At 31.9% G+C, this 25,494-nt stretch overlaps 1 protein-coding gene across 6 annotated transcripts in view; it reads left to right on the forward strand.

Annotated features, from left to right (window-relative positions):
* Srrm1 (Serine-arginine repetitive matrix 1) overlaps nt 1-25,494 on the forward strand; it is a 150,292-nt gene that overhangs the window by 85,690 nt on the left and 39,108 nt on the right. For all 6 annotated transcript variants that reach the window (XM_085818626.1, XM_085818625.1, XM_035364807.2 and 3 more), the window contains 7 exons: nt 767-1,456; nt 2,514-2,649; nt 3,139-3,288; nt 5,899-6,005; nt 6,791-7,095; nt 19,781-20,192; nt 25,063-25,210. In XM_085818626.1, the coding sequence (XP_085674752.1) occupies nt 767-1,456; nt 2,514-2,649; nt 3,139-3,288; nt 5,899-6,005; nt 6,791-7,095; nt 19,781-20,192; nt 25,063-25,210 (1,948 nt within the window). The remainder of the gene's footprint in view (nt 1-766; nt 1,457-2,513; nt 2,650-3,138; nt 3,289-5,898; nt 6,006-6,790; nt 7,096-19,780; nt 20,193-25,062; nt 25,211-25,494) is intronic.

Raw genomic sequence — 25,494 nt, forward strand, 5'->3', positions numbered from 1 at the left:
TTCCTTTTCATCACAGAGTGATGTTTCTTATGCTATCTTTTGGTATTTAAAGGTTTTCAGCTGGATATGGTTGTTATCTTTAAAATGTGATACTAATCAAACATAAATACAGCAGATATAGAAACCCTGAGATTAAAACGGGAAAACCATGAGATCAATTTGGTATCAAACATATTTCTATATTTTATTAATGTTTCATTATGCCATATTTGGATGTGTGATTCTGTAATGAATTATTTTTCTTCAACGATATGTAGCTTATTTTACATGACTTTAGTAAAGAAAATTGCATTAAGGTTGAGAATGTACATGATTTTATAGAAATAAAATAACTTAGTGACTTATTTAATAATACTAAATAGTATGATATACAAAGTTGCGAAGTAAAAATATAATTTGAAATTCTTACTGTTGTTTTAGATTTTGATAATATATCAATATTTTTAATTTCTATGATAGTTAGAATAAATATAAAAAAAGAGTGTGTCATGATTTTTTAATATCATGCATTAATTTTGTAACATTAAAAGTTTAATTTAGTTTTGCAGTTGAAGGTGCAAATTGAAACACAGAGTTTTACTACAGTAAAATTTCATCAAATTATGTAAGGTACATTAAATACATATATTTGATGGTCAGATTTATTGGTAGTGTGAAAATGCTACTCTCCTTCTCTTAAGCACTATTTGCAAATTGTACCGTGAATCTTATTTTTGTAAGGCAGAGACCAGAATGCCATTTCCTGAAGTGCCTAAACCACCTGCAGGTCACATTCCCATTCTCCTCGAAGGAGTCGATCTGTGGAACAGAACAAGTCGCCATATAGAAATCATTCATCTCCCCGAAAGAGCAAATCTCCTCGACAAGTTCTTTCTCCTGGTGCTGATAACAAGAAAGCATCACCTAGAACAAGAAGCAAATCCCCCCCAAAGAGCAAGTCCTCATCACCTGCCAGAGAAAAATCACCCCAGCAAAGTAAATCTCCATCACCCATTAGAAGAAAATCGCCCAGGAAAAGCAGATCTCCAGCTTCAAAAGAAAGGAAGAGGTCTCCAAAGAAAAAGAGCTCCCCTCGTCGAAGTCATACACCACAGCGTTCTAAGTCTCGCCACAGCAGAAGCCCCCGCAGAAGTCGTTCACCTGTTAGAAAAAGACCTTCTCCACGACGATCTCCCAGTAATCGATGGAAGCATTCTCCAAGACGCAGCAGATCGCCAGGAAGAAGGAGCCGTACACCTCCTCCTAAAAGGCATAGATCATCACCACGTCGTAGTCGAACACCACCTCCTCAACGTAATCGACCTTCTAGGCGCAGCAGGTCTCGCTCAAGATCTCCTGTCAGGAGGCATTCTCCCTCTCCTCATAGGCGGAGCCCTCCAAGAAAGCATCCTCGCCAGAAGTCTCCACCTGTTAATAGCAGACGTACTCCAACACGACGTCGTTCTTCGCCACCAAGGTAGTATATTCTGTTTTACCTGGCATTTTTTTCAAAACTTATTTAAATCTAAATTTTTTCCTCTTTAGGAATAGATATTAAAAATATATATGTGATAATTAGTTTTGGGATAGGAAAGAGAAGTCATAGGTAATCATTGTATAAAACCTGAAAAACAAACAGATTTGTTAGTTGTTTTGAAATTGGAAGAAGTTTCTAGGGTAGGAAGAAAATAAATAGTAATAATAATAAACAGAATTAAGAAGTTAAGCTTTTATATAAGTGAAACTTCTCATAAGTTAAGATTAAATATGTTGCAATATTCTTATTTATATTTTTTGATTTAGGGTTATAGTTGATGCTGTGAAACTTTCATTTCTATCCATTAGTTTTCTTTTTATGTTAACATACTTAGCAAAAGTGTTTGCCCATTTGGCAGTGAAGTGGCTAGTTTGTGACACATTTTCTTATTCAATAAGCTTGAATTGTATTTGATTAAATCATAATTTTTAAAAATTAGGTGGTATTTAATTTGGCATACATTTTGAATATTAAAACTGCTTAACATTTTTGAAGAGTTGCATAAAATCTGTATAAGTAACACAATACCAAAGGCCATTTCAGATCTTACCTGCATGATTGCACTTCGTGAGTTATGTGAGGAATAGAGAGTTGAGTATAATCATATGATATGACTTTGTGTTCCGTATACAACTGAGTAGTACTTTTGTTCAGCTCTTTTTGGGTCTAGACTTTTGTTCTGTAAAGTGAATCGTGAAGCGAGATGAAACGGAGCTCAGATAGCTGCATTGTATGTGAATAATATCAATAAAGTTTGTGATTCTCAAGACCACTTGAAAACCAGTTGTTTTTGAAACTGGAATCTCTTTCTCTTCAAGAAATTTATTTTATTCTAGCTGAGCAACTTGGTAAATGCAAAATATATCTGCATCTATCTGTTCCTCTACTCGGACCAGTTTGAATTTTATATATACTGTGGATGTTGCATTTGCTGTTTTTTAAATGCATTGTTATAAAAATTTCTTGACTTCTCTGAAATTTTTTTACATGCTTTTAGAAAATCTCGTTCTTCATCTGGATCTTCCTCAGGATCTTCTGCTTCTTCTGCATCTGTTTCTCCTCAGCCATCTAAAAGAATTAAGAGAAGATCTTCATCTGAAATGGATCGCCATGTAGATGTATCCAAAAAAGTGGTAAGAAAAATCATTTAAGATGCTGTATGTGTATGCATATGTAGAAAGAGAAAGAAAAGTTAAAATAAAAAATTACTTTAATAACAATCCTGAATGTGGACAAAATCTAAAAAATTGGTTGAAGATTAACTAACATTATAATTAGCACATTGAGTGATTTGCATTTCAGTGAAGGTAAAAACCGAGCAGCAAATTAAGAAAACTCATGAAGCAAAAGTAAAAATAATCTCCAAAAAGTTAGATACCCAATAAAATAGAAAGAAAAGGTAAAGTCTGCATCTAGAATAAGATCTTTTGAAATGTTTTAAATAAGTGAAGAATGTTTAAAATCCTACTAAAAAGAGTATATAAAGAAACAGCTTTTGATAGATTTTTTGAAAAGTTTTAAGCATAAATTTGTATATTTGACTAATTTTTCTTAATAATTTTCTCATTTTTATATGAAAAGTTTATCTCTATGTATCTATTTTTTATCGGAATTCTTTTTAGGAGAAGGCCTTTGAAATAGTACCTAAAAAAAACTCTGTTCAGAAGACAAGGCATTATAGATCACATGGGCGCGCTTCTGAGTCAAGTTCTGAAGATGAATCCCCAGTGAGAAAAGCATTGGAGGGGAAAGGTAGAAAGGTTTCTAAAAAGGTAAATTTTCAGAAGCAAAAAATCTCATAAAATGTTTTATTGTGAATATTAATTTTTTCGAATAAATTTGCACTTGTTGATTTTAATTTGTTCATTATTGAAAAGTTCTTCGTTAACCCTTTCCCTTCCTTGGTGCCCTTTGTGGATCATTAATGTTTTTATTGTTGCTCATCCCCAATTTCCTATTTTTTTATTTATTTATAAACCTATGTGTGGTCACATAAGTCTTCTCTTAATGTATAACTTGTTGAAGACCTTAAACTTCTTAGTGAGATTTAAGTATATGCATGTATGTGTGGCAGATTTTTCAAAATTTGCTTATAAGTGACATTTTTCTGCATTTGGGTACTTGATAAGTGAGTATCTAATAATTTATATTGAATTATTTTTTCTTATGGAGGTTATATGTTGTAGGATTCTAAAGTTCCTGGTCTGAGTCTGTAATGTAAAAATTTTTTGCAGTAGTGCGACTATGAGAACGTTTTTGTGTTATTATGTTCTCCCCTTTTTCTAAAAGTGGTTTGCCCAAATCTCATGGCCGAAAGCTAGCGGTGACAATGTTTTTTGTAGGCAAGTGCATTTAGTAACCAGCGACAAAAAGAAATGGCGTCAGTTGAGCAGAGAATCAGATAAAATTTTGCATTTGCTTGAGAAAGATTGCTACAAACAGTTTCGAACTGTTGAAGCATGTGTACGGAAGTGCAAGGTTATCAAGAACGCAAGCTTTCGAGTGGCAGTGTCGTTTCAGAGAAATCGGGGAAAGTGCCAAAGATGATGAACATTGTGGCCGTCTCGTGACTTCGCACACTGAGGAAAACATCAAAATGGTGTCTCTGGTGATATGTGTGAACAGGCAGCAAACAATTTGCCAAATAGCAGAATCAGTTGGGATATCGGAGGCCACATGTCAGTGGATACTGACTAAGGTATTTTCCCCCCTTTTCAAAGCTGAAAGCTTGGTGTGAAATACCAAGTTTGATGTCCCTGGACTTATCACTTTCAAAGGTCTTTGTCTTTCCAGTTTTCTCTATCATTCCCTTTTCATTCTTGCAGGTTCAGAGTTCAAAGGAACCTCATTCATAAATCATAAAGTCTTACGTATCTTTGAAATATTATTTATCTTTCGGAGATTTCTGGGAGTTATTTTGCTTAATTTTATAGCAATATATTGAAATGAAAAAGAATGCTGACCAAAAAGAAATACAGAAGTGTGTGGAATCTTAAATTATGTAACATCATAAAACGCAGAATCATAATACTAGGATTGGAGATAGCAACTATCTATCTTGTATTTTCTTCCCATCATTTCAAAAACTATATACATAACACAGTTTTCCCCTTTTAATTTGAAATTTGTTTGCTATAAAAATTTTGCAATACGAAATAGACAAACAATGTATAGAACATCATATTTAAACTAAAGGCTGCCTAATTATGTTTTCATGCAGCTATTTAACATTTATTTAGATGTAAAATTTTAACTTTTTTTCAATTTAAACTTTAATAAGTTTTTAATCATTTATGTATCATTAATTTTTTATTTTTTAAACCACACCTTCCATGGAAAAAATTTTAATAAATGGATAATTTCAATTAGCTGTACAGCAAGACAAGTATTACAGGGAAATATGATAGTAAGTAATGTTTCTGTGTACTGCAACATTTATATGATGTTCCTTCGTTTATGTAGCCATGAATGTTCGTAAATTTAAGGAAATAAGTTTAAGAAATTTCGGAAAAAAATTCAGATGCAATTAAAAAAACCAAATGGAAACTTGATAAATAAATAAAAATAATAATTTAAAAAAAAAAAACTAAAAATATTTATAAAATATCAAATATGGACTTTAAAATATAGTGGAATTAATTTTTGTTATAACTTTGTAAAGGCTTTTAATTAGGAAAGATTTAAAAAAAAAAAATTGCATAAAATCTTGGAACTTTTTTTTTTAAAAAAAGGTATATGCTATAATATGAAGAAATAGAATGAAATTTTCTGTAATAGAAATATAAATGTTTATCCATGTATCGGGTTCACCGGTAACCGAGCAGTAAAGTCACTGAACACTGGTAATTTTTTCTGCGGTTCGAATCCCAGTGAATGGGCTGGCTGCATGGGTGTTTTGTAGTTTAACATGTGTAATGTGCATATGAGTCAATTTTTCTTAAACCCTCCATGAAGGCATCTCCCTCCCCAGAGAGATAGCCCTCATGTGCTTTGCTGTGATTAAATAAACCAAACCAAAAGTCTGTGTTTTTCTGTGTAGTCTTATTTGGAATCAAATGCACCTTTAAATTTTCCCTCTATGAGAAAAACCATCTGACAATTTTGGCAATAATCACAATAGTTCCCTTCCTTTTTTAAAGTAAATGCACCTCCTTAGAATGACTCAAATTACCTAAAAGAGTCATTGTTGCAAACAGCAAGGGACTTCTTGAAGGGAGGAAAGCATGAGATACGTAACTTCACGTCTTTTTTAAGGATTTTACAGTCATCAAATCCCTTAACTTTTAATTTTTTATAGTAATTAGTTCTGTCTGAAATTCCTGATTTTTAAAAATATTGATGTTAAGCATTAATACATTCTCAGTTTTTCCTGTTCCATAAAGGGAAATGCCAGAAGTTCTTCATCTTCCTCATCTGGTTCATCGGAATCACATTCTGCTTCTCCTTCACCTAGAAAAGGAAGACCAAGTCCTTCATCATATAATCGCAGGTTTGTAAAAAATATTATCTGACAAATTTTTGCATAAAATTTTGAGATAATCGTCTACTAATTTATATAGATATAGTTGAAGTGGACAAACATAATGTCAGTAAGAGCAGCTTGTTGGGAAAGTTTGAGAGCCACAAAAGCTACAAGTCCATATATACATAATTTTAAAAGTAGTGAAATATATTTCAAATTAAACAAAATGTTTGATTTGACACAATCATTGAATGATAGTTTGAATTATTTTCTTTTTGGCATTGAGTAGTTTTAGTTTACCATAATTTACACATATATTTTATTTGCATACGAGCCACACCACTTGCCTGCGAGAGCCACACTATGGCCACACCTGACATCCTTTTGTTAATTTATGTCATTTATAGAAATAATATATGATGTTATATGTTAGAATTTTTCTTACGAGTTCCTGATGGAAATCAAGCTTTTGTGATATAGTTATTAAAATATAAAAATTAAAACATTTTGCTCATTTAAAACCGCAAGTTTCAAGCTGTGATGATTGTTTTCTTGGTTAAGGATGCTTTATTAATCATCATTGTAATCAATTAAAGAGTAGATAATAATAAGTGTTATAGTTTCTTATTTAATAGTCTAAGTATTCTTTTCTGAATGATTTTCTTTTTCGTTTCAATTAATTGTGATGTTGCTTTTTATGAAATCATATATTTATTCTCAGATTATTCAGGAATTGCATTATCTGGTGTTTATTCCTGTTAATTATGGTTGTTATTTTATGAAATCACATACTAGCTTTTTATTCTGTGTAGAAGTAGTCCATCTCCAAGAAGGCGAAATACACGAGCCACTCCACAATTTAGGAATAGAAGATCACCCACAGATGATCGCATGCGTCGAAGATCTTTCTCACAAGATAGGCGTTCTCCGATGCGAGATAGAGGTCGATATGAAAGAGAAAGAAATTATCGTATGGAAAGAGAGAGGGAACGAAGTTGGTATAACCGTGAAAGGAGTTTCAATGATAATAGAAATTACCGAGATAATCGAGAAAGGGAGATGGAACGTAGGGAGATGGAGCGTAGGCGAATGTCGCCCATTGATAGACGTCAGCCGGGTATGTACTGTGAAAGTAAAATATTTTATTTGTGTCCGATTCCCCCCTTCTGTCTAAAATGTTATAAGAAAAAGGGGGGAAAAAGCCTCTTAAATGCTAAGAAATGTTAGTGGAATTCTTTTATTATGCATTGCACTTAACACTGTTTTTAATAATGTTGTTTTTCACTTTTACTTTATTTGGCACATTTTTATTTTATGAAAAAAAATCTTCTATTGGTTTTCTCCCTTTTTTTCAATAGCAGTGATTAAACAACTTTAACTTCCCCTTTTAGGGATGCAAATTCCTTTATTAAATGGTTCTAAATTTAGTGATTATATACATTTTGATGAATTTAAGATCAATTTCCGTACAAAATATTTTATTCAGACATCTGTGAATTTTTTGACAGTTTTTTTTTTTTTTTAAACTCTATAACATTTAACATAATAAGATAAGAAATTTCATTAAAAAAAAGGTAATATATTGAAAATATTTTTAGAAATAACATTAAAATAAATTATTTTTATTTTTCCCTGTCATATTATAAAGTGTCATTACTTTCCATTTTGGCAACTTAGTATTACAATATTTTGGATCTGAAAAATAAACAAGGTAATAAATGTTAGAAAGCTCAATTTATGAAACAATTCTCAACAAAAGCAAAATAGCTATGTAATTATTTTAAAATGTCTTTTTTATTTTTTCCATGGTAAGAGTTTTTCCCCGTGTAATTGTCTCAGAATTTTCAGAATGTGCATCAGTTTTCTCTATAAAATGCATTTGGAATTTTTTTCTCTGAATTTTTTTTCGATCACTAAATGCATCACTAAATTCTAAAAATAGTGCCACACTGGTCCTGTAATAGCCCTGATTGTTTCATATTTATTCTCAGTGTTCATATTACTTTAAAAATAAAAGTAGCAGCTTCTTTTATACATTCTAAATACATGTAATTTTTAGAATTACATAAATTTTTAAATAAATCCAAAAATTCTAAAAGGAAGAACTGCGAAAATAAACTGAATACATAAAGAGAAAGAAGTTATTCTTCAAAGATATGTACAGTTATTATTATGTAAATTAACCAGCTGTTTATAATTTCAGCCTTTACTATACCTTCTTCCTTCCATTTTCTTAACAGGATGGTAATCGGTTAGATAGTATTTAAATTGAGGTTTTGGGATTGTAAGCCGGAGAGTGATTCTGGCCTCGGCTTGCACACTACATTAGTTCCTGCCAGCTGTGATAATTTATAATTATTCAGCTTTGCATTATCAATGCTGAAATGAGTTTCTGAGCTGTTTATATTATATGAGCAAATTGACTAAAGTTGAAACCTTGGAACTTTATCCCTAAACTAGTTTTTGTGATGTGGCAAGGTCTGGTTACCTAGCAACGAGGCTTGGTTTAAACCAGATATAACATTTATACCACAGCGTGAATGGAGCCTTAAAATATGTGAACTGAGTTACAACTCCAATTCTATATAAAGCTATTATACTGTGTCAGACATATAGAGCATAACTAACTTTTAAAACTTGCTAACTGTGCCAACATCAGGCGTTTAGGTCTTTTCTGATCAGCAGGTCTCTATCTAGGCAAGCAGCAGTGGTGGCAATAGCCAGTCTTCTGTTATGGATGCTGCTGGTTATAATTTTACTTCTCATTTTAAACCTATATTGTTTGACATAAAATCTGCCTGCTATTTACTAAACCTCTAGACTGAGCAAGAATGTGACATAATGAGGCATAAAAGAAAAATTAATATAAAGCTAATTGTTAGCAAAATATAAATGAATTGTCACTAATCTTTAAAATAGTCCAACTATTATAAGTGTAAAATATTTAATACTATATTACAAATTTTTCAAAGTTGATTTTATTCTGAAATTAATTTTTTTTAATAATAGTGCATTGTACTTACAGATTTATTTTATTATGGCATTACAAAAGTTCAAGCATAGATAATATCTTTAATTGAATTTATTCAGTTCCAATTTTCTGGTCCTTAATTTTTTTCCCTTAATAGACCTTAAAAGTACTTGATTTTTATGTGCAGAAATGTGTACAAATTCTCACAATGGTATGTTTGCTTATCTGACATGTTCTTGTAATTTAATAGTGAACTACTAATCATAATGCTGATCATTTTCATAAATATGCAAGTCAGTGTGGTTTGTTCATATAGCTAATAATACTCTGGCTTATCCAGAAATGACCTTTGTTGCTATCACATAACTTGGGTTTTTTTTACTGTGGCGCTTAAATTTATAAAAGGCAGAACACAACCTGAAAACCAAATGTTGAATATTAATGTTATTCAAGGTGTTGCTTTGAATTTGATCTACAAGCACTTTTGGTAGCGTAGGCAGCACTTGATGGGAATCAGTTAAGGTTATTCGGATATTATTGTCGAATTGCGGAAGACTTCTCATTTGTATACATGGAAAATATATTTCATGTTATGATTAACATTTCAATTAATTTTATAAAAATATTGTAGAATAAATTGTTAAAACTGAAATAAATTACCAGATAAGTTCAAAATTGATAATAAGATTTTCCAGGTGACACAGAAATATCACCAAGTAAGGGATTACGTCGACAAACAGCTTGTTTTTTTATCTTAGCTAATTATAAGGAAAAACAAAAACCTTAGTTTGATGTAGGGTTTCAATAACCGTCAATTTTGAGAGCGATCAGACTTGGGTCCCTCTTCTTCAAAAATAGTAAAAGAAATTTCTGCAGAATTTTTTTTCTCTGTGCAATAAAAATTCTCTTAAAATATCTATCCTTTCTGAGGTTTTGTTTTAGCTTAATTTAAAATTTTACAATGTAAGTTAATTTCCAATGAGATATCTGACCTGAGTATTAAAATTAGGGGTACAGGCATAGTTCAAATTATGTTCATAAGTATACTTGTCATTATGGTTTTTGATGCTGAAGACATAAAAAATGTGCAGTTGCCTTGCCGGTACTTTAAACCTGGTTCTCTAAAATACACAAAGTTCATGAACACATTCGGAAAGAGGGAAAAATACTGTATAACATTAAAGGCTTAATGAACAGTTCATTAACAAACTTGAGCACTCTCATATTTAAAATGCCATGAAAATACCTGTTATGCTTCTAGTTATATGAAATTAAATTCCATTTCTGTTTTGAGGAATATTTTTCCTCATTATTTAATGTTATCAAAATAGCCATAGACAAACATGATCATGACAAACATGAAACAGCACTTACTGTAAATTGAATTGCTTTATAGTTGATCCTCTTAAAAGGATACGACTCTTACAGATCAAAATATTAACAAAAGTGCCCTTGAGTAATTTTAAATGGTTACAAATTTGGTGACTTATCAACATTTTTGACGATTTTGAGATCAGTTTCTATAAAAAAAAAATTTCGATATTTTTTTTAAACATTATAACATTAATTTCTTAAAAATAATGCTAATATTTTTAAGAATTGTATTCAAGAAATAATATTAAAATTAAACATTTTTATTTTTCTCTGTCATATTATAAAGTGACATTACTTTCCATTTTTCAATTTATTATACAGTATTTTGAATCTGAAAAATAAACAAGGTAATAAATGCTTAAATTGTACTTTATCAGAATTTACAAAGCAATTTTTAGCAAAAGAAAAATAGTTATGTAATTAATTAAAAATGCCTTCGTTTTAATTTTTTCATGGTAATTGTCTCAGTCCCCATGTAATTGTCTTAATATGCACCACTTATCTCTATTAAATTAATTTTACACTTTTTTCCTGAATTTTGTTTTCCAACATATTTCTGGCTTTTTGTTGTTACAGAATTGGTAGGGGTAATTTTTCTTTCGGATTTTATTCCCTTTGGCAGATAGCCCTAGTGTGCTTTGCCGTAATTAAATAAACCAAACCAAACCATCTTTCGGATTTTAGATATTGCAGCTTGGAAAGATTTGAAGGCAAGATGTATAGACCCAAGAGTCTAGAAGGTTCCAGAAAAATGTCTTCATGGTATTAAGATATAATGGATGTATTTTACAGAAAGTTTGTGATTAATTTTTACTTTTTCAAAAATTTTTGGAAGAACAGTGAAAACATAATATTTGGATGTTTTACTTCTGGTACTAGAAGTATTTTTCTTAATATGTCTTTATTCCCATTGTTTTTTCTACTTTTCACTAGACACAAGCATGGAAAATATCAAAAATGCTTCTAATCTTATCAAATGGACAGGCATTTATAGAAAGGAATTTTTCTATTAAAGAAATTGAAAATGGACAATTTAAAAGATTCGTCTTATATGTCTCAATGCATCATCAGTGGCATAGCTAGGGTGAGGCATGGGGGACATCTGTCCCTGAGTGCAACATCCATGGGGTACGAAATTGGTGTCACAAAATTTTAAAATGAAATGTTTTTCATTCTTGGCATACAGAAGGAGGCGCAAAATCTTAGTTGTCCCCGGGCGCTGAAAACCTTAGCTACAGCTCTGTGCACGGCTGGCGCTACGTATTTTCTCACCTGATGCAATCTTTGTGGATCCTAAATTCTGCTACCTAGTGCCTTTCTAAACTCTAAAATTTTAGGATTTCTAGATTTTGCTGCTCGGTGTGTGACTAAATTCTAAAAATTCTGCTACACTGGCCCTTGCTGTATATAATTTCATATTTATTCTGAATTTTCATATTACTAAAGAAATAAAATTAGCACCTGTTCCTATACATTCTAAATGCATTTAGTTTTTTTTAGAATAACAGAAATCTTTAATTAAATCCAAAAAATTCTAAAGTGAACATGAAACCTATTAAAGAAAGAAACCAAATACATAACAAGAAAGAAAATTATTCTTCAAAGATATGTACAGTTATTATATAAATTAAGCAGTTGTTTATAATTTCAGCCTTTGCTATAATTTTCACTTTCCGTTTCCTCACCAAAAGGAAAAATCACTTGGATAGTTTTTAAACTAATGTTTTGGGTTAAATGTTTTAAGACAGAATTTGTTTATGGCCTCTGCTTGCACACTGCATTAGTTCTTACCAGCACTGGTAATTTGTAATTATTCATCTGCATTATCACTGCTGATACTCAAATTTTTTTATGCGATAACTACATTATGAGTTTGTTACAATGCATTACTGAGCGAGCTGAGATTAAAATGAAATTGTATAGTCTTTGACTACTAGTTCTCATTTTTAGTTTGAAATTGACTGTTCCTGCTTAATTGGATCACCATAAGCTGTAGTTGATTTTGCTAGCCTAAGAACATGCCTTTAAGTTCTAAGGTCTTTTTAAATAAAGAGGTTTGTTTAAACCTTTATCTGACTTTGTGGTTACTTTCAGACAGCCATAATTTGTTTCACATATGTCAGGGGTTTTGGACTAGCTTATGAGAACAAGTAAAACCTCATAGGTACATAGTCGAGAGATTGACAAGTTAGGAGATAAAACACGCAGAAACTAGTGGGAATATTAGTTTGCATATTGAAACAAATTTCTGATTGTTAGAAAAGATGCTTAAAGAGAAGGAAATTTATATAAAATAGCCAGAATGTCTGGAAAGGCTTCAGATTAAAAAGATGAACAAATACCGTTTAAGAATCAATTTCATAAATTACATGTATTTTAAACTGTGACATGTTAATAAATTGTGATTTTTATAGTGTTTTTTTAGCAAAAATGTTTAAAAGATAAATTTAATAGTGCCATGCAAATCTATAATGACCAAGGCTATCTAACTAGCTAATTTAACTATTTGTAACTAACTGGTCACCCTTAAAAGTTATCTCTGCATATTAAAGGGAGTTATTGCTTTTCATTAATCTTTACCATGGTCACAAGATACAGCACAAAAATGTAAAAGTTCATGTAAAACTTAATTCTTTGCATCAAGTGAGACTTAATACAAAGCAACCTGTCACCTCTGGTGCTTTAGTGGCTTATTGGAACCTTAAAATATATTAACTGGGTTACAACCCTAGGAACTCTACATAATTATGACTCTAACTGCGTCAGACAGGCAGAGCACAACTAATTTTTAAAACTTGCCAACCATGCCTACATCAGTCTTTCAGGTTTTTTCTGATCAGCAAACCTCTCTAGGCAAGCAGCAACAATGGCAACAGCCAGTCTTCTGTAACAAATCATGCTGATTACGATTTTACTTCTCATTTAACTTATGCCATTTGGCATAAAATCTACCTGCTATTTACTAAACCTTTAAACTGAGCAACCTCGTAACAAAATGAGACATAAAAGAAAAAAATCAACGTAAAGCTAACTGTTAGTAAAACGTAAATAAAATGTCACTAATCTTCTTTCAACTATGTCAAACTATTACAAGGGTAAAATATTTAATGCTACCTGATAAATTTTTAGTCCAAAGGGGCTTTGACCTTGAGGGACTATTATTTATTTATTTATTTATTTTTATTTTATTATTATTATTATTTTTATTTATTTATTTATTTATTTATTTTTATTTTATTATTATTATTATTATTATTTTTTTTTTTTTTTTAGATTTAGCGTTGAATCACTCTGAATGTCCATTTCACTTTTCAAGCTTTTGCCTCTAAATATTATCGCCCTGTATTATAAATGCATGTGTGTATCTCATATTGTGATAAAACAATGGTACCTAGAGCCATGAAATTTTGAATGACATAATCCTACGGTGAATATGGGCATCTGTTAGCCCAAATTTGAAATTTGTTTTACTATCAATTTCATATTTTGTAAAATTTTAATAAATTTTTGATTAATGTACTTACAGATTTCAAAGCAAGCAATGGCAATGTTGTACAGAAAAAACATTTTGATCTCCAGCGTGTGAGACTGTGTATCTGAAATTCTAATAATATACTCAATTTAAAATTATTTTGCAATATTGCTCTTAAATTGAATTTTATTGCTTAAGTGCAAAGAACATGATATTTAATAAATAAAGCCAACACTAAAATATTAAAAAAACCCCTTCAATTTAAAATCTGAAACCTTTCAGATTTTCTTGGTTTTAGAGGCCTGGTGGCGCAGTGGCTAGCACGTAGCGCAGCAGCACCACAGGTCCGAGGTTTGAACCCCGGGCTGGGCAAGGTCGACTCAGCCTTTCATCCCTTGGTTCGATAAAATGAGTACCAAGTTCACTTGGGGACTAAACACTGGGGTTCCTGCGACAAACTGACCACTTGTTCAGGGCATATGCTTACGCACCCCGGGGCCCATGGTCAAGAAAGCAGATTTTGGGGTACTGCAGGCCTTGTCCCATTAGGGCTGTTTGCACCACTGAGTTTAGTTTAAAGTTAGTTTTATTCTTAAATTTGTTTTATAATTATGTTTATTAAGCTTAATTTATAATAATGCATTCTACTTGTGAATCTATTTCATTCTTAGGATGGTATCACAAAAGTGAAGTTCAGGGGTAGCTAATATCTTTGATTGAAGTTATTCTGTTTTCATTTGTTGATGGGCTCTTAATTTTTTTTATTAATGGTCCTTAAAAGTACTTGATTTCAATGTGCAGAAATATGTACGAACTCTACACCCCCTCCCAAAAGCTCTTCTTGGTTATATAACAATTACGTGCAGATAAATGAAAAAAAAAGTAACTTCGGTATATGATATATACATTTCATATTTGCACTTTCGTCTGTTTTTTTCGTGGTGTTTTTTGAAGTAAGTGACACCACTTTTGAAAAAGCACAACCCAACATTTCATGTTTTGGACATGTACTGGAATCTGTATCAGATTCACTATCTGAAGGCAATTTGTGTAGCATTTTCAGTGCTTCAGAAATAGTCAGCCCTCTCCAATCCATTTGCAAAATAATTAAAAATCAGAAAAAATAAACTAATTATATCTACAATTTGAAAATATAAACTATAAAATAAAATTAAATAAACGTCTGCATTTCAAAACTATCAAAGCGTAGCACTAACAAAACTTCTTTGAACAAAAGCGAAAAAGAGAACTACTAAAGTAAAAAACCAAACAACTAACTGATAAAATTACCTCTGACCTTCAGAAAATCACCCCAACAATTTTAGTTAATAACCAAACTTCCTCTCACCAAAAATAAGCAAAAGAGAAACCAGAAGTGAAACACAGATGTGGACTCACATTTCTGTTGTAAATGAGCTCATTGGAGAGTTGCAGTGAAACAAAGATACAGTTGTTGGTCTGGTCCTAGTGTTTCAATGATCACGATCTGGGCACACCTGATGTTTGCCAATCAATTTTAGGGAAAATTTCAAGGCAAAAATTTAAAACTAATATAGAATAAGGAGATTACCATACAGCAAAGAAAATAACATAGGAATTTCTTTTCAAATAATTCTTTTTATATCCTAAAAAAATCTGGAATATTAGGTTCTGTAAAAACTAAACATGGCTAAAATATATGGAGTGGTTTTTGTTGTGCTGCCATCTACTACAAATAGGGAAAATTCAGAGTAACCTATAAATCATTTTTCATTCAATTTTTCTGTGTGTACAGAGGGAAATTTTTAGGTGTGCCCAGATCAGTCACACCGTGCCGCAAAGGGTTAAAGAAAGTGGGTAAACTTTTTTCATAATTTATTAAAGTAAACATAATTACAGTACGTTATATAGGTTTGCTTGAAAGTAAATGTAAAAATAATCGAAACACAAGTATGTAATATTAGTGAGATTTTTGGGATGGAGTAGAGGCACAAATTTGTTACAACTTCAGTGAATATTCAGAATCCTTCTTATTATTTTTTTTTTTTTTTAATATAATGGGTCAGATCTAAAAATAATTGTTTACTGTAATAAGGAGGCCTGAAGATTGTCAAGATGCCAAATGTATATGTTTTCACTTGCTCATAAAAATCAGGAAGACAGCTTCAAGTTTCTTCCTCTCTCCTACATTTTGAAAGATCCGTTCACTGGTGTCTGGCAGCCAATTTTCCTTTCTCTCTAACTAAGTTTTCTAGTTCTGACTGCAAACTTATGTAATTTTCTGTCTATAGATTTTTTTTTTTTTTTTTTTTTTTTTAAATTTAACAACTGTTATTCAGTTTGAGCTCTATCAGTGGATGGGAATGGTGTAAAATTCAACTTGCACAAAATTTGCCACTAGTGGTTTTGTTAAAAATGACAGAGTAGGCTTTTCAGATCTAAAATCTTTAAAAATGAGTGTTAAAAGACTCTTGCAATTTTTACAGTAGCTTTTTTACAGTACTGACAAAAAGTACACTGTTAATATTAGAAGTGAATTGTTTCTGTAATCATTTAAAGTTTCAAAATGCAGTAAGTGTCCATTCTGCATGTCTTGAATAAATAATGTTAATGAATGTATCGCTTCTAAAACAGCATGTATAATATTACCCTCTTATGTAGATTTTTATTCAAATTGTTTAAATGTGATGTCATATCAATAGAAAAATAAAAATTTTGCAGCCATTCATCATTACTTAACTCAGAATATTCAATTCCTTCTTGAAATGACTTGATATGCTCAAGGTACGAAGCAAGGTATTTCAGTACTAAGCCTCTGGACAGCCAATGCACTTTGTTATGGAAAAGAAGATAAAAATATTAGCTATTTGCTTCCTGTAATAACCCAGAAAACTGTCTGGGAGAAAATTATTTTCCATTGTTTGGTATATAATATCTTAACAATTAAATCCATCAGACGTTTAATCTCTTTTGGAAACATCTCTAAAGTGCTTCCTTATGAATCACACAGTGGAAGGAAAGCACGTCATGATCCACCATTTCTTTGAAGAGTTAAACAAAACCTTAGCTTTTGCGTGTCATACTTGGTGCTCCATCTTTAGCATAAAAAAAAAAAAATCTATTTAGGTTGATTTCATTTGCTGTCAAGTATTCCAAAATAGCAGTATATATAGACTAAAAGAGAAACACGCTAATGTGCCAATCAAAATCGTAAAAACAACCTTGTATTTAGCGTAAGTATATTGAAACACTCAATTGATTTCGAGGGCAGCTAAAGGTCCCTCCTCATCAGGAGAAAGAAATGCATAGTAAGAAGAAAAATAAAGGGGAAAGTCTCAGAAACACGTGGTCTTATCAGCACTGCACGTGGTTATAACCGGATTTTTAATCAGAGTTACACTGGCCGCCTACTTTTACTGAGCCAGGCTATCTGATCAAACATGTAACACAAAGGACAAGAAAAATTAGCAAAGTTAAAAATAGGGAGCGAGGGGCAATTGCACCTTCACGATCAAAATCTGAACTTCGAATAATGGAAAGCAACCCCTGAATGGATTTATGTTCAAATGAGGAAAAGTTTTTTCAGTTGAATTAGCAATTTTTAAAGAGGTAATATAATTCAAATTCAATTTTAGCTAAACGTTTGCACCTGTCCCTTATAATATGACGAAGAAGTGCCAATTTGAATTTATGCAAAATTTTTTAAACGTGAACGGAAGCTTTAAGGCTACATTTCACGTGTATAAAACTTCTTCGTCATATTATAAGGGACAGGTGCAAACGTTTAGCTAAAATTGAATTTGAATTATATTACCTCCATTTAAAAATTGCTAATTTAACTGAAAAAATTTTTCCTCATTTGAACATAAATCCATTCAGGGGTTGCTTTCCATTATTCGAAGTTCAGATTTTGAGTGTGAAGGTGCAATTGCCCCTCGCTCCCTATTTTTAACTTCGCTAATTTTTCTTGTCCTTTGTGTTACATGTTTGATCAGATAGCCTGGCTCAGTAAAAGTAGGCGGCCAGTGTAACTCTGATTAAAAATCCGGTTATAACCACGTGCAGTGTTGATAAGACCACGTGTTTCTGAGACTTTCCCCTTTATTTTTCTTCTTACTATGAATTTCCTTCTCCTGATGAGGAGGGACCTTTAGCTGCCCTTGAAATCTATTGAGTGTTTCAATATACTTACGCTAAATACAAGGTTGTTTTTACGATTTTGATTAGCAGTATATATACCTTCACCATGAGTTTAACCTTTTCCCGTGGGCTATAGGGTCCAATTTCGAATGTATTTTGGCCATTTAGTCACTTATTTTAACTGAAAGGAACAGAAAAACAAATCGACAGGGTATTGCACTTCCTAATCCATATTAAGGAGTAAATTTTAAATCTCCATAGTTTACTGAAATTTCTTGAGACACATTTAAAGTAGTGAACGTGCGGGACATATATGTCCCAGCCCCCGGGAAAAGGTTAACACTTAAGGGGCAGTAGTGTTCATTATTCTTCATGAAGACCTGTTTCAGATACATACCACGCTACTAGTGTAACTTTTGCTATGCCTTTCGCATCACATGACTCTTCATACGTAATAGAAAATGCAGACAGTACTTTCGAGTCTTTTAGTTTGTTGACTTGTTATATTTTTCGCCATCTGGATAGTTCTCTTGCGAATGGTCTTTGCTGACAATAGAGTGACATTAAGTTTGTTCATTATGTCATTCTTATTTTTAAAATAAGAGATCAGCTATATTTAAAAAGTATTTTTTAACATATTCTGCATCGGTAAAGGGTTTCCCATACATGGCTGTATCCTGAACATTGGCAAAACTGGCTGCAGCAATGAAGAGTGCATTCAGTCGCTAAATAATGATGTTGATGTGTACCATGTAATTCCATCACTTCTATCTTTCTTTCATATTTGAGGGCATACTAGTAAAAGATGCATGTTTTGTTGATCCTCAATATTTGACTTTTTGTTATTTGATCATTTTTCATTGCAGATTAGGCATGTTGGAAGTCCCTGAGTTTTTTTATAAATTCATAAATGCATCCGTCCATTGACTTTGAAAATCATGGTGTTCATCTTGAATTTTGTACTGCCTTTTCTGTGTTGCCATGGTAAAAAATTTAACTGGCTCGAGTGTAACTGGGGGGGGGGTTATTAGTTATTAATTATTTTTAGTTATCCATATAAAAAACTGTATGCAGAGCTAATTGTGTTTTTTTTAATTATCTTTCATATTTTAGTACACATTAAAATGTATTATTTGCCAATCATATATGTTAAGAAAACACTTACCGTCTTAAAACATTCGATAACACATCACCAAATTTGTCATTTCTGTGTGTGGTATTTATAGCTATCTTGACATGCAAAAATTTAACTCATGATTGCTGCAGTAACGACTGACCAAATCTAATGTTGCCAATCACCAATATGCCAATTTCGGTCGAGCGAATCCATCGGTTCCGAGTGTTGCGACGGTGGGAGTGGGGAGCAAGGTCAGCTAAAACTATGTTTAAATGCATGCAATCTGGTGTGCATTTTGATGTGTGTGCGGGGTTATTGAATTTTGTTTGGCAATATTGCAGCTAATTTTCCAGTACTGTTAAAACTACTCAAGAGCCACATATGTGATTCTACCGAGTCGCAGAGTACCAACCCCTGGTGTAGGGGAATGACGGAAAATTGTATGTTAATGATTATTTCTTGCAAAGTCTCCTTGCCTCAAAACTTTAATTAAGTGCAATTAGTGTTAATTAAACCTTTAAATGTGAGCTTCCAAAAATCTGCTTAATTTCACCTCTAAGCACAAGCTTGCACTTTATAAATTCCAATAATACAGCTTGTTGAAAACGGTATTGTGGGTTGCTTAATGAGCACTTGCAAAGTAGTTTTTAAAATATATCAAATAAATACAGATTAGATTAATTGTATTTCTAATATCAGTAACATTTTTTGAAATGTAATTAGATTTTAAAAATATGTTTCTCTTGTAGTTGATAGGAGGCGTCGAACACCAGAAGATCGAAGACGCTATTTTGAGCAAGAACAAAGGAGAAGGTCACCTAATCAAAATATGGATAGACGGTACAACAGACGACCAAGCCCTAGAGCTCGACCTAGAACGCCTACTCCTGAAGATCCACGAATGATGGACAGAAGACGAGGGCGTTCTCCTAGTGATGTTCGTGCTAGATCTGGAGAAAGACGTGGTAGATCTCCAAGTGATAGGCGGGGTAGATCTCCTAGTGATAGGCATGGAAGATCACCTAGTGATAGACGTGGCAGGTCTCCCAGTGACATGCACCAGAGATCTAGTGAAAGAATTATGTCAGTTGAGAAAAGAGGTGGTTCTCCTATGGAAAGGCTTAGGCGATCTCCTAGTGAATCTTATAACCAAAGGAAAAGGTTAGAACTGTATTTTGTTTTAATATATAAAAATATTTTTTGCAGTTAATTTTGATTTATTATCAATACTTTTGAATGAAAATTATATGTCCTGTCTAATAAATCACAGGTTACTTAAAAATATATTTTTATTTTAGTACCCACTACTTATTAGAATCATTCCCATTCCAAACATATTTGAGTTCATTAAGCAGCTCAGTTTAATAGACAACAGTTTCTGTATTGCAAATTGTGAAACGAGTTTTAAACTTCTCTATTAAAATATTAACTAATGACCAAACTCAGCAGTTAATCCTAAAATAATAATAAACAAATAATGCCAAAATTAAACTATGTATGCAGCTTTGAAATGTATTTTGTTACTTTTTATAAAAGTACTTTTATAATTGTGTACTTAAAGAAATTTTAACTTTTACAAACAATTGTTATGTCTGTGTTTGTTTCATAATGTTCATAAACAGTTTTAAATTCTATGCTCAGTTTCCTAAAACTGATCAGCACCTTTCAGTGGTAGAGTTTTTCTTTACAATGCTTTTCAAGATTTAATTGATGGTGGTTTTTTTGTCCCACTTTCATTATCAGTTTCTGCAATTCTTTTAATACTAATACCATAGTTAATTTTTTCAGACATTATTTCAGTACTGTCATCAGTTGACTAATATTCTAAAAATGAATATTCATAACATCTGTCATTGATGTCTGAATTATTAGCTAAAGTTTGCAGTTCCTCTGAGGCTTCTTCTATATGAAAACTATATTTCAAAAACAGTTTTATCTGTGTTTTGAGATTAATCTCCAGCATTGACTATAATATGCATGGTCTTTATCATACAGATATCAACTTGCTTATCTCCTTTGAATTCATATTCACACGAATCATTAAGAAGTAATCTGTCTAGAAAATCAGTAAAAATGTTAATTGTTACTCATTAAAGTTCTTGTTGCTGTGTTAAACTAAACTCAGTGGTGTAACAGCCCTAATGGGCCAAGGCCTTCAGTGCCCGAAATCTACTTTCTTGATCGTGGGCCCCGGGGGTACGTAAGCATATGCCCTGAACAAGTGGTCAGCTTAAATCACAGGACCCCCAGTGTTTAGTCCCTAAGTGAACTTGGTATTCATTTTATTAACCCAAGTAATGGAAATCAAGGGGTGAAAGGCTGAGTCGGCCTTGCCCAGCCCGGGAATCGAACCCCCGACCTGTGGTGCTGCTGTGCTAGTCACTGCGCCACCGGGCCTCTGCTGCTGTGTTAGTTAGAAGTAAACTTTTTATTCCTTTCAAAAATGAAGGTTTTCTGCTTTTGTCAATAACCAATGCTGTCTTCCTAATTGTTCGGTTCATATTGCATGTTTATAACTACAGTAACTCATTCCTTCAGTTTCTTGAACATGTTGCTGTTTTAATTGTTAATGTGTGATCTGGTAATATTCTGTAACACGGTCTTGTTTCATCTGTTTTATAAATTTTACCTAGCTTTTCTTCATTTAGCAGTTCAGCTAAAATATCTTATCTGGTTATCACCTGTAAGATGATTTATTTCTTCTTCATCATGCAATTTCCAGTGAAATAGATTTCTTTCTTTCCAATCTGGGAGCCATCTATCAGGTGGTAGAACATTTTCTCCTAGCATTTAAATGGATTGCACAGCTTTTATAGTGAAAAGAGCATATTATATATCTTATCTTTTATAGTGAATTAGAAATAAGAACATTTTAATTTCATAGCTTGAAATCATTCTATAGGAGTAATTTTAGTGTCTCTTAATTTTCCGTCCCTTTTTGTGCTTCTTTGAGACATTTGCATTTTTATTTAATTCATCGATTAAAAACTCTTTGAAAAAAATTGCCGTATGTTTGAAAAATTCGTAGTTTTAAATGCAATATTTCTCTGGTTGCATTTACCAAGAACAGTAAGATTTTGTAACAATTTATCCTTTTCTTTCAGGCTTAAGTCCTTTTAGTTAGGCATTTTTGATGCATTATAAGTGAAGCACACAACACATTTGGGGGGGGGTAGAAGGATTTATTCAATTGTAAAAATCACAATACTAGTCAGCAGAAAGATTGCGCCTTGTTTATTAATTCAATTTGGCACTTCATGTTTAGATGCATGACCAATGCTTTCTTTGCCTTTTCTGCAGCCTACAGTCATCATTTGAGAGACCCTTGGATTCCCCCGCTACTCTCCCTCAAAATTGGGGGTAGAAAATAGAAGTCCAACCTCTCTTCGGAGTAGGCTCTGGCAACTATTGTTCCATGTAATATGGACAAGACAACAATAACAGTCATCATTCTTTTTCCATTCAAAGCTTATTAATGTATGGTAATGCTAGGAATAATTTCATGAATTTTTTTATAAACTTTCTCTGAACATAATGTGTGCTTAAGTAAAGATTTTGAATGAATGAACGTTAAAAGTTGGAATGCATAATTTGCATTGCTTATCAGGGCTAAAGGCTTGATTCTTTGGCTTCTCGCACCTGAAATGGAAGAAGAGATTGGTGACGTAGTTGTGATCGCTTGCTGGTCTTTTGCTTTTTAGTTTTCAGTTTCATATGTATTTCTTTGAGAGTCAAAAAGCTTTGAGGAATAGTATAGATAAAATGATTTGAGATTTGTAGGTCATGAAATTACAAAATACTGAACTATAGTATGCATAAAACATAAGTTTAAACTAATTTTTTAGATCAAATATACATTAAATGTAGTTAATTTTTTTAATTATATCTGAATAGTAACACACTAACAATAAGCATTGTGATAAATTTTTTCATTTATGAAGAATTCTTTTTCTATTTAAACAATAAATATTTGTACAAATAAGGGCTTTAAATATTTTTTGTTATGGGAAAGTTAAATAAAAATATGCAAGTACATTTTCAGAATATATGCTGGAAAGGCCTTTTTCGTCTATTTGATTAAAAAATAATTAATGCTAATAATAGATTTCATATATCATTAAATCAATACAAATTTTGCAGCATTTGGAATGAGTTAATTAAAGTTTTGTAATGACTATTGTAAAAGCATTATTATGATCATCAGCATTATTTAAATGCAGCACTAAAAAATTCGTATTCGGATATTAATTTATCTTTATGCAGAATTTCATTCATTCTGTTTTTCAAGCAATATTAGCTTTTCATTTCTTTTTAATTTTATTTTTCCCCTTTCTTGCTAAGAAATAGTTCACAAATGCTGCTTTCTCAGTCTGCTTAAAAAAAAAAAAAAAAAACTCGGAGCCAATAATTTACTTGCATTGTTTTGGATTTTGTCATTAAATTACTTGCATTGTTTTGGAGGTTTGAACAACTGCAACATTTCACATTAACATTATATACACTCATTTCATCATGGCTACTGCTGTTATCATTTTGAATTTCAAGATATGCCTAACTGAAATTCTGAACTCTGTCAAACGCACATTATAATTCACCCCATTTGCCTTTGCTGCCTTGATGTATTCTAATTACTAACCAAGTCATATATATTATCAGTTGGGATAGTAAATTTTTTTGTTGGCAATCCTAACAACCTATTTTTATAGCTCTCTCAGATTCATTGAAGCGATTTTTACATTTTCTAGCATTCTTTGTGTTAACAATCTGCTCTTTGACATCTTTGCAGCCATTCTTTCATTAACTAAATGCATCTATGTGAAAAATAGATGAAACATCACATTTCTTTTATGATACATAGTACTGTAGGTAGCAACAACCATTTTCCAATATTTTCCTATTAGAAACATTTTCTAAATACAATTTCACTTTAAAATTATCCTCAGTTGTAATTTTAAGTAAAATGAATCTCTTTGTGTGAATCTAAGAACTAAAATATCTAAGCTTTTGTACTATGGGTCAGTATGCAAGGTGACAAACCCAATGATGTCGCTTAACATCCGGTATGCCCCCGAAGAGGATTTGTGCCAGCATGCTCCTAAAAGATTGTTTTTGTTAACCTTAAGGTAAAGAAATTTTGCCCCTTTGAGTTCTAGTGCAAACAAAGAGCTCTAAAAAAAGTGTCCCACAAATACAGGAAAAGGGGTAGAAAAAAATTTTTGAACCTGTTTTATAGAAGCATTATATATTTGAACGATAAAAAGCCACTGTCCACAACAAGTGAGATGGATGAACTACAAACAGCTTTGATAGGTTCAAGTAGGATATTCTGGCACTGAAGAATTAAGGCTCCTTACTTAGCCTTTTGTCAATCTGAGTTTTATAAATGGCAGATATGAGTGTAATAAGAGGTTAGTTTCTAATGATTAGTATATATTTGTTATGGTTCCTGGAAATTTGAATTTAATAAGTGACCGATTTTTATTAACCATAGAGCTTAATATAGGCCAGGTGCTGTAGTTATTTTGCAATTGTGTATGGGAATTATATAGTTATCACTTTTTCCATTTATTCTTATGTATATAAATAAATGTACTTCAAAAATTAAACTATGAAAAGGAAAGATAGCAATATAAAAGTATGTATGTGCCCACCTGTAGCCTCACGAGTAAGACTTGTAAATACTAATGTTTTATCTCATGTTTTGTTTTTAACAAATGTCTTAGCATTTCAAGTTTCCTTGTTTTTTCTCCATTTGTAATGTTGATGTGAGACAATTTCTCGTAAAAAGTCTTTGGTGAAGACATTTCATGCAAGGCAGCTTTTACAAGCTTTGTCATAATCATTTAATTATTTGATCAATAAAAATTTATTAACTGTTTGCACATATGTTTTAGCTGTATGTAAAATGTTCAGACTTGCAATGTTAGTTTTGAACATTAAGTTTGCTAACACTGCATCTGTTACTTTTATGAATACTGTTGAAGTTATAATTATATCTTTATTTTAAAATCGAAATTTTAATTGTTTGCAGAAATTTTTCTCCTCCTCCTGTAAAAGCAACAACACCATCTGCATCACCATCACCAGTTCGTCAAGTTCGCCAGGTAAAGAAAAAACGAAAGGTTGATCGTGAATCGAGCTCTTCTTCCGAAGGATCACCTCCTGCTCAAAGAATAAAGGTTTTTATTTGAATATCTCAAATTACTAAGTTATTTTAACTTATGAGAAGTGTGATTGTTGTTTATTCATGTGATTGTTGTTTTGCACTCTTCATGATTGAACAGTTTACCCATGTGAAAATTTTGTTTGCCTAGCCTCGGTATGACATGTCTGAACCAGTTTTCGTTAGTGTCTCTTAGTTGAAGGTATCGTCTTAAGTCTGTCAGTAATTTCCACCTTCATAAAATGTGAATCAGTTTAATTAAAAAAGTTGTCTGTACTATGGTCCCTTTCTTAGCCTTTG

Source organism: Stegodyphus dumicola, chromosome 6 (assembly GCF_044657685.1).
Source record: "Stegodyphus dumicola isolate Sdum_Otavi_A_Nest chromosome 6, ASM4465768v1".
In the NCBI taxonomy this organism is placed as follows: Eukaryota; Metazoa; Arthropoda; class Arachnida; order Araneae; family Eresidae; genus Stegodyphus; species Stegodyphus dumicola.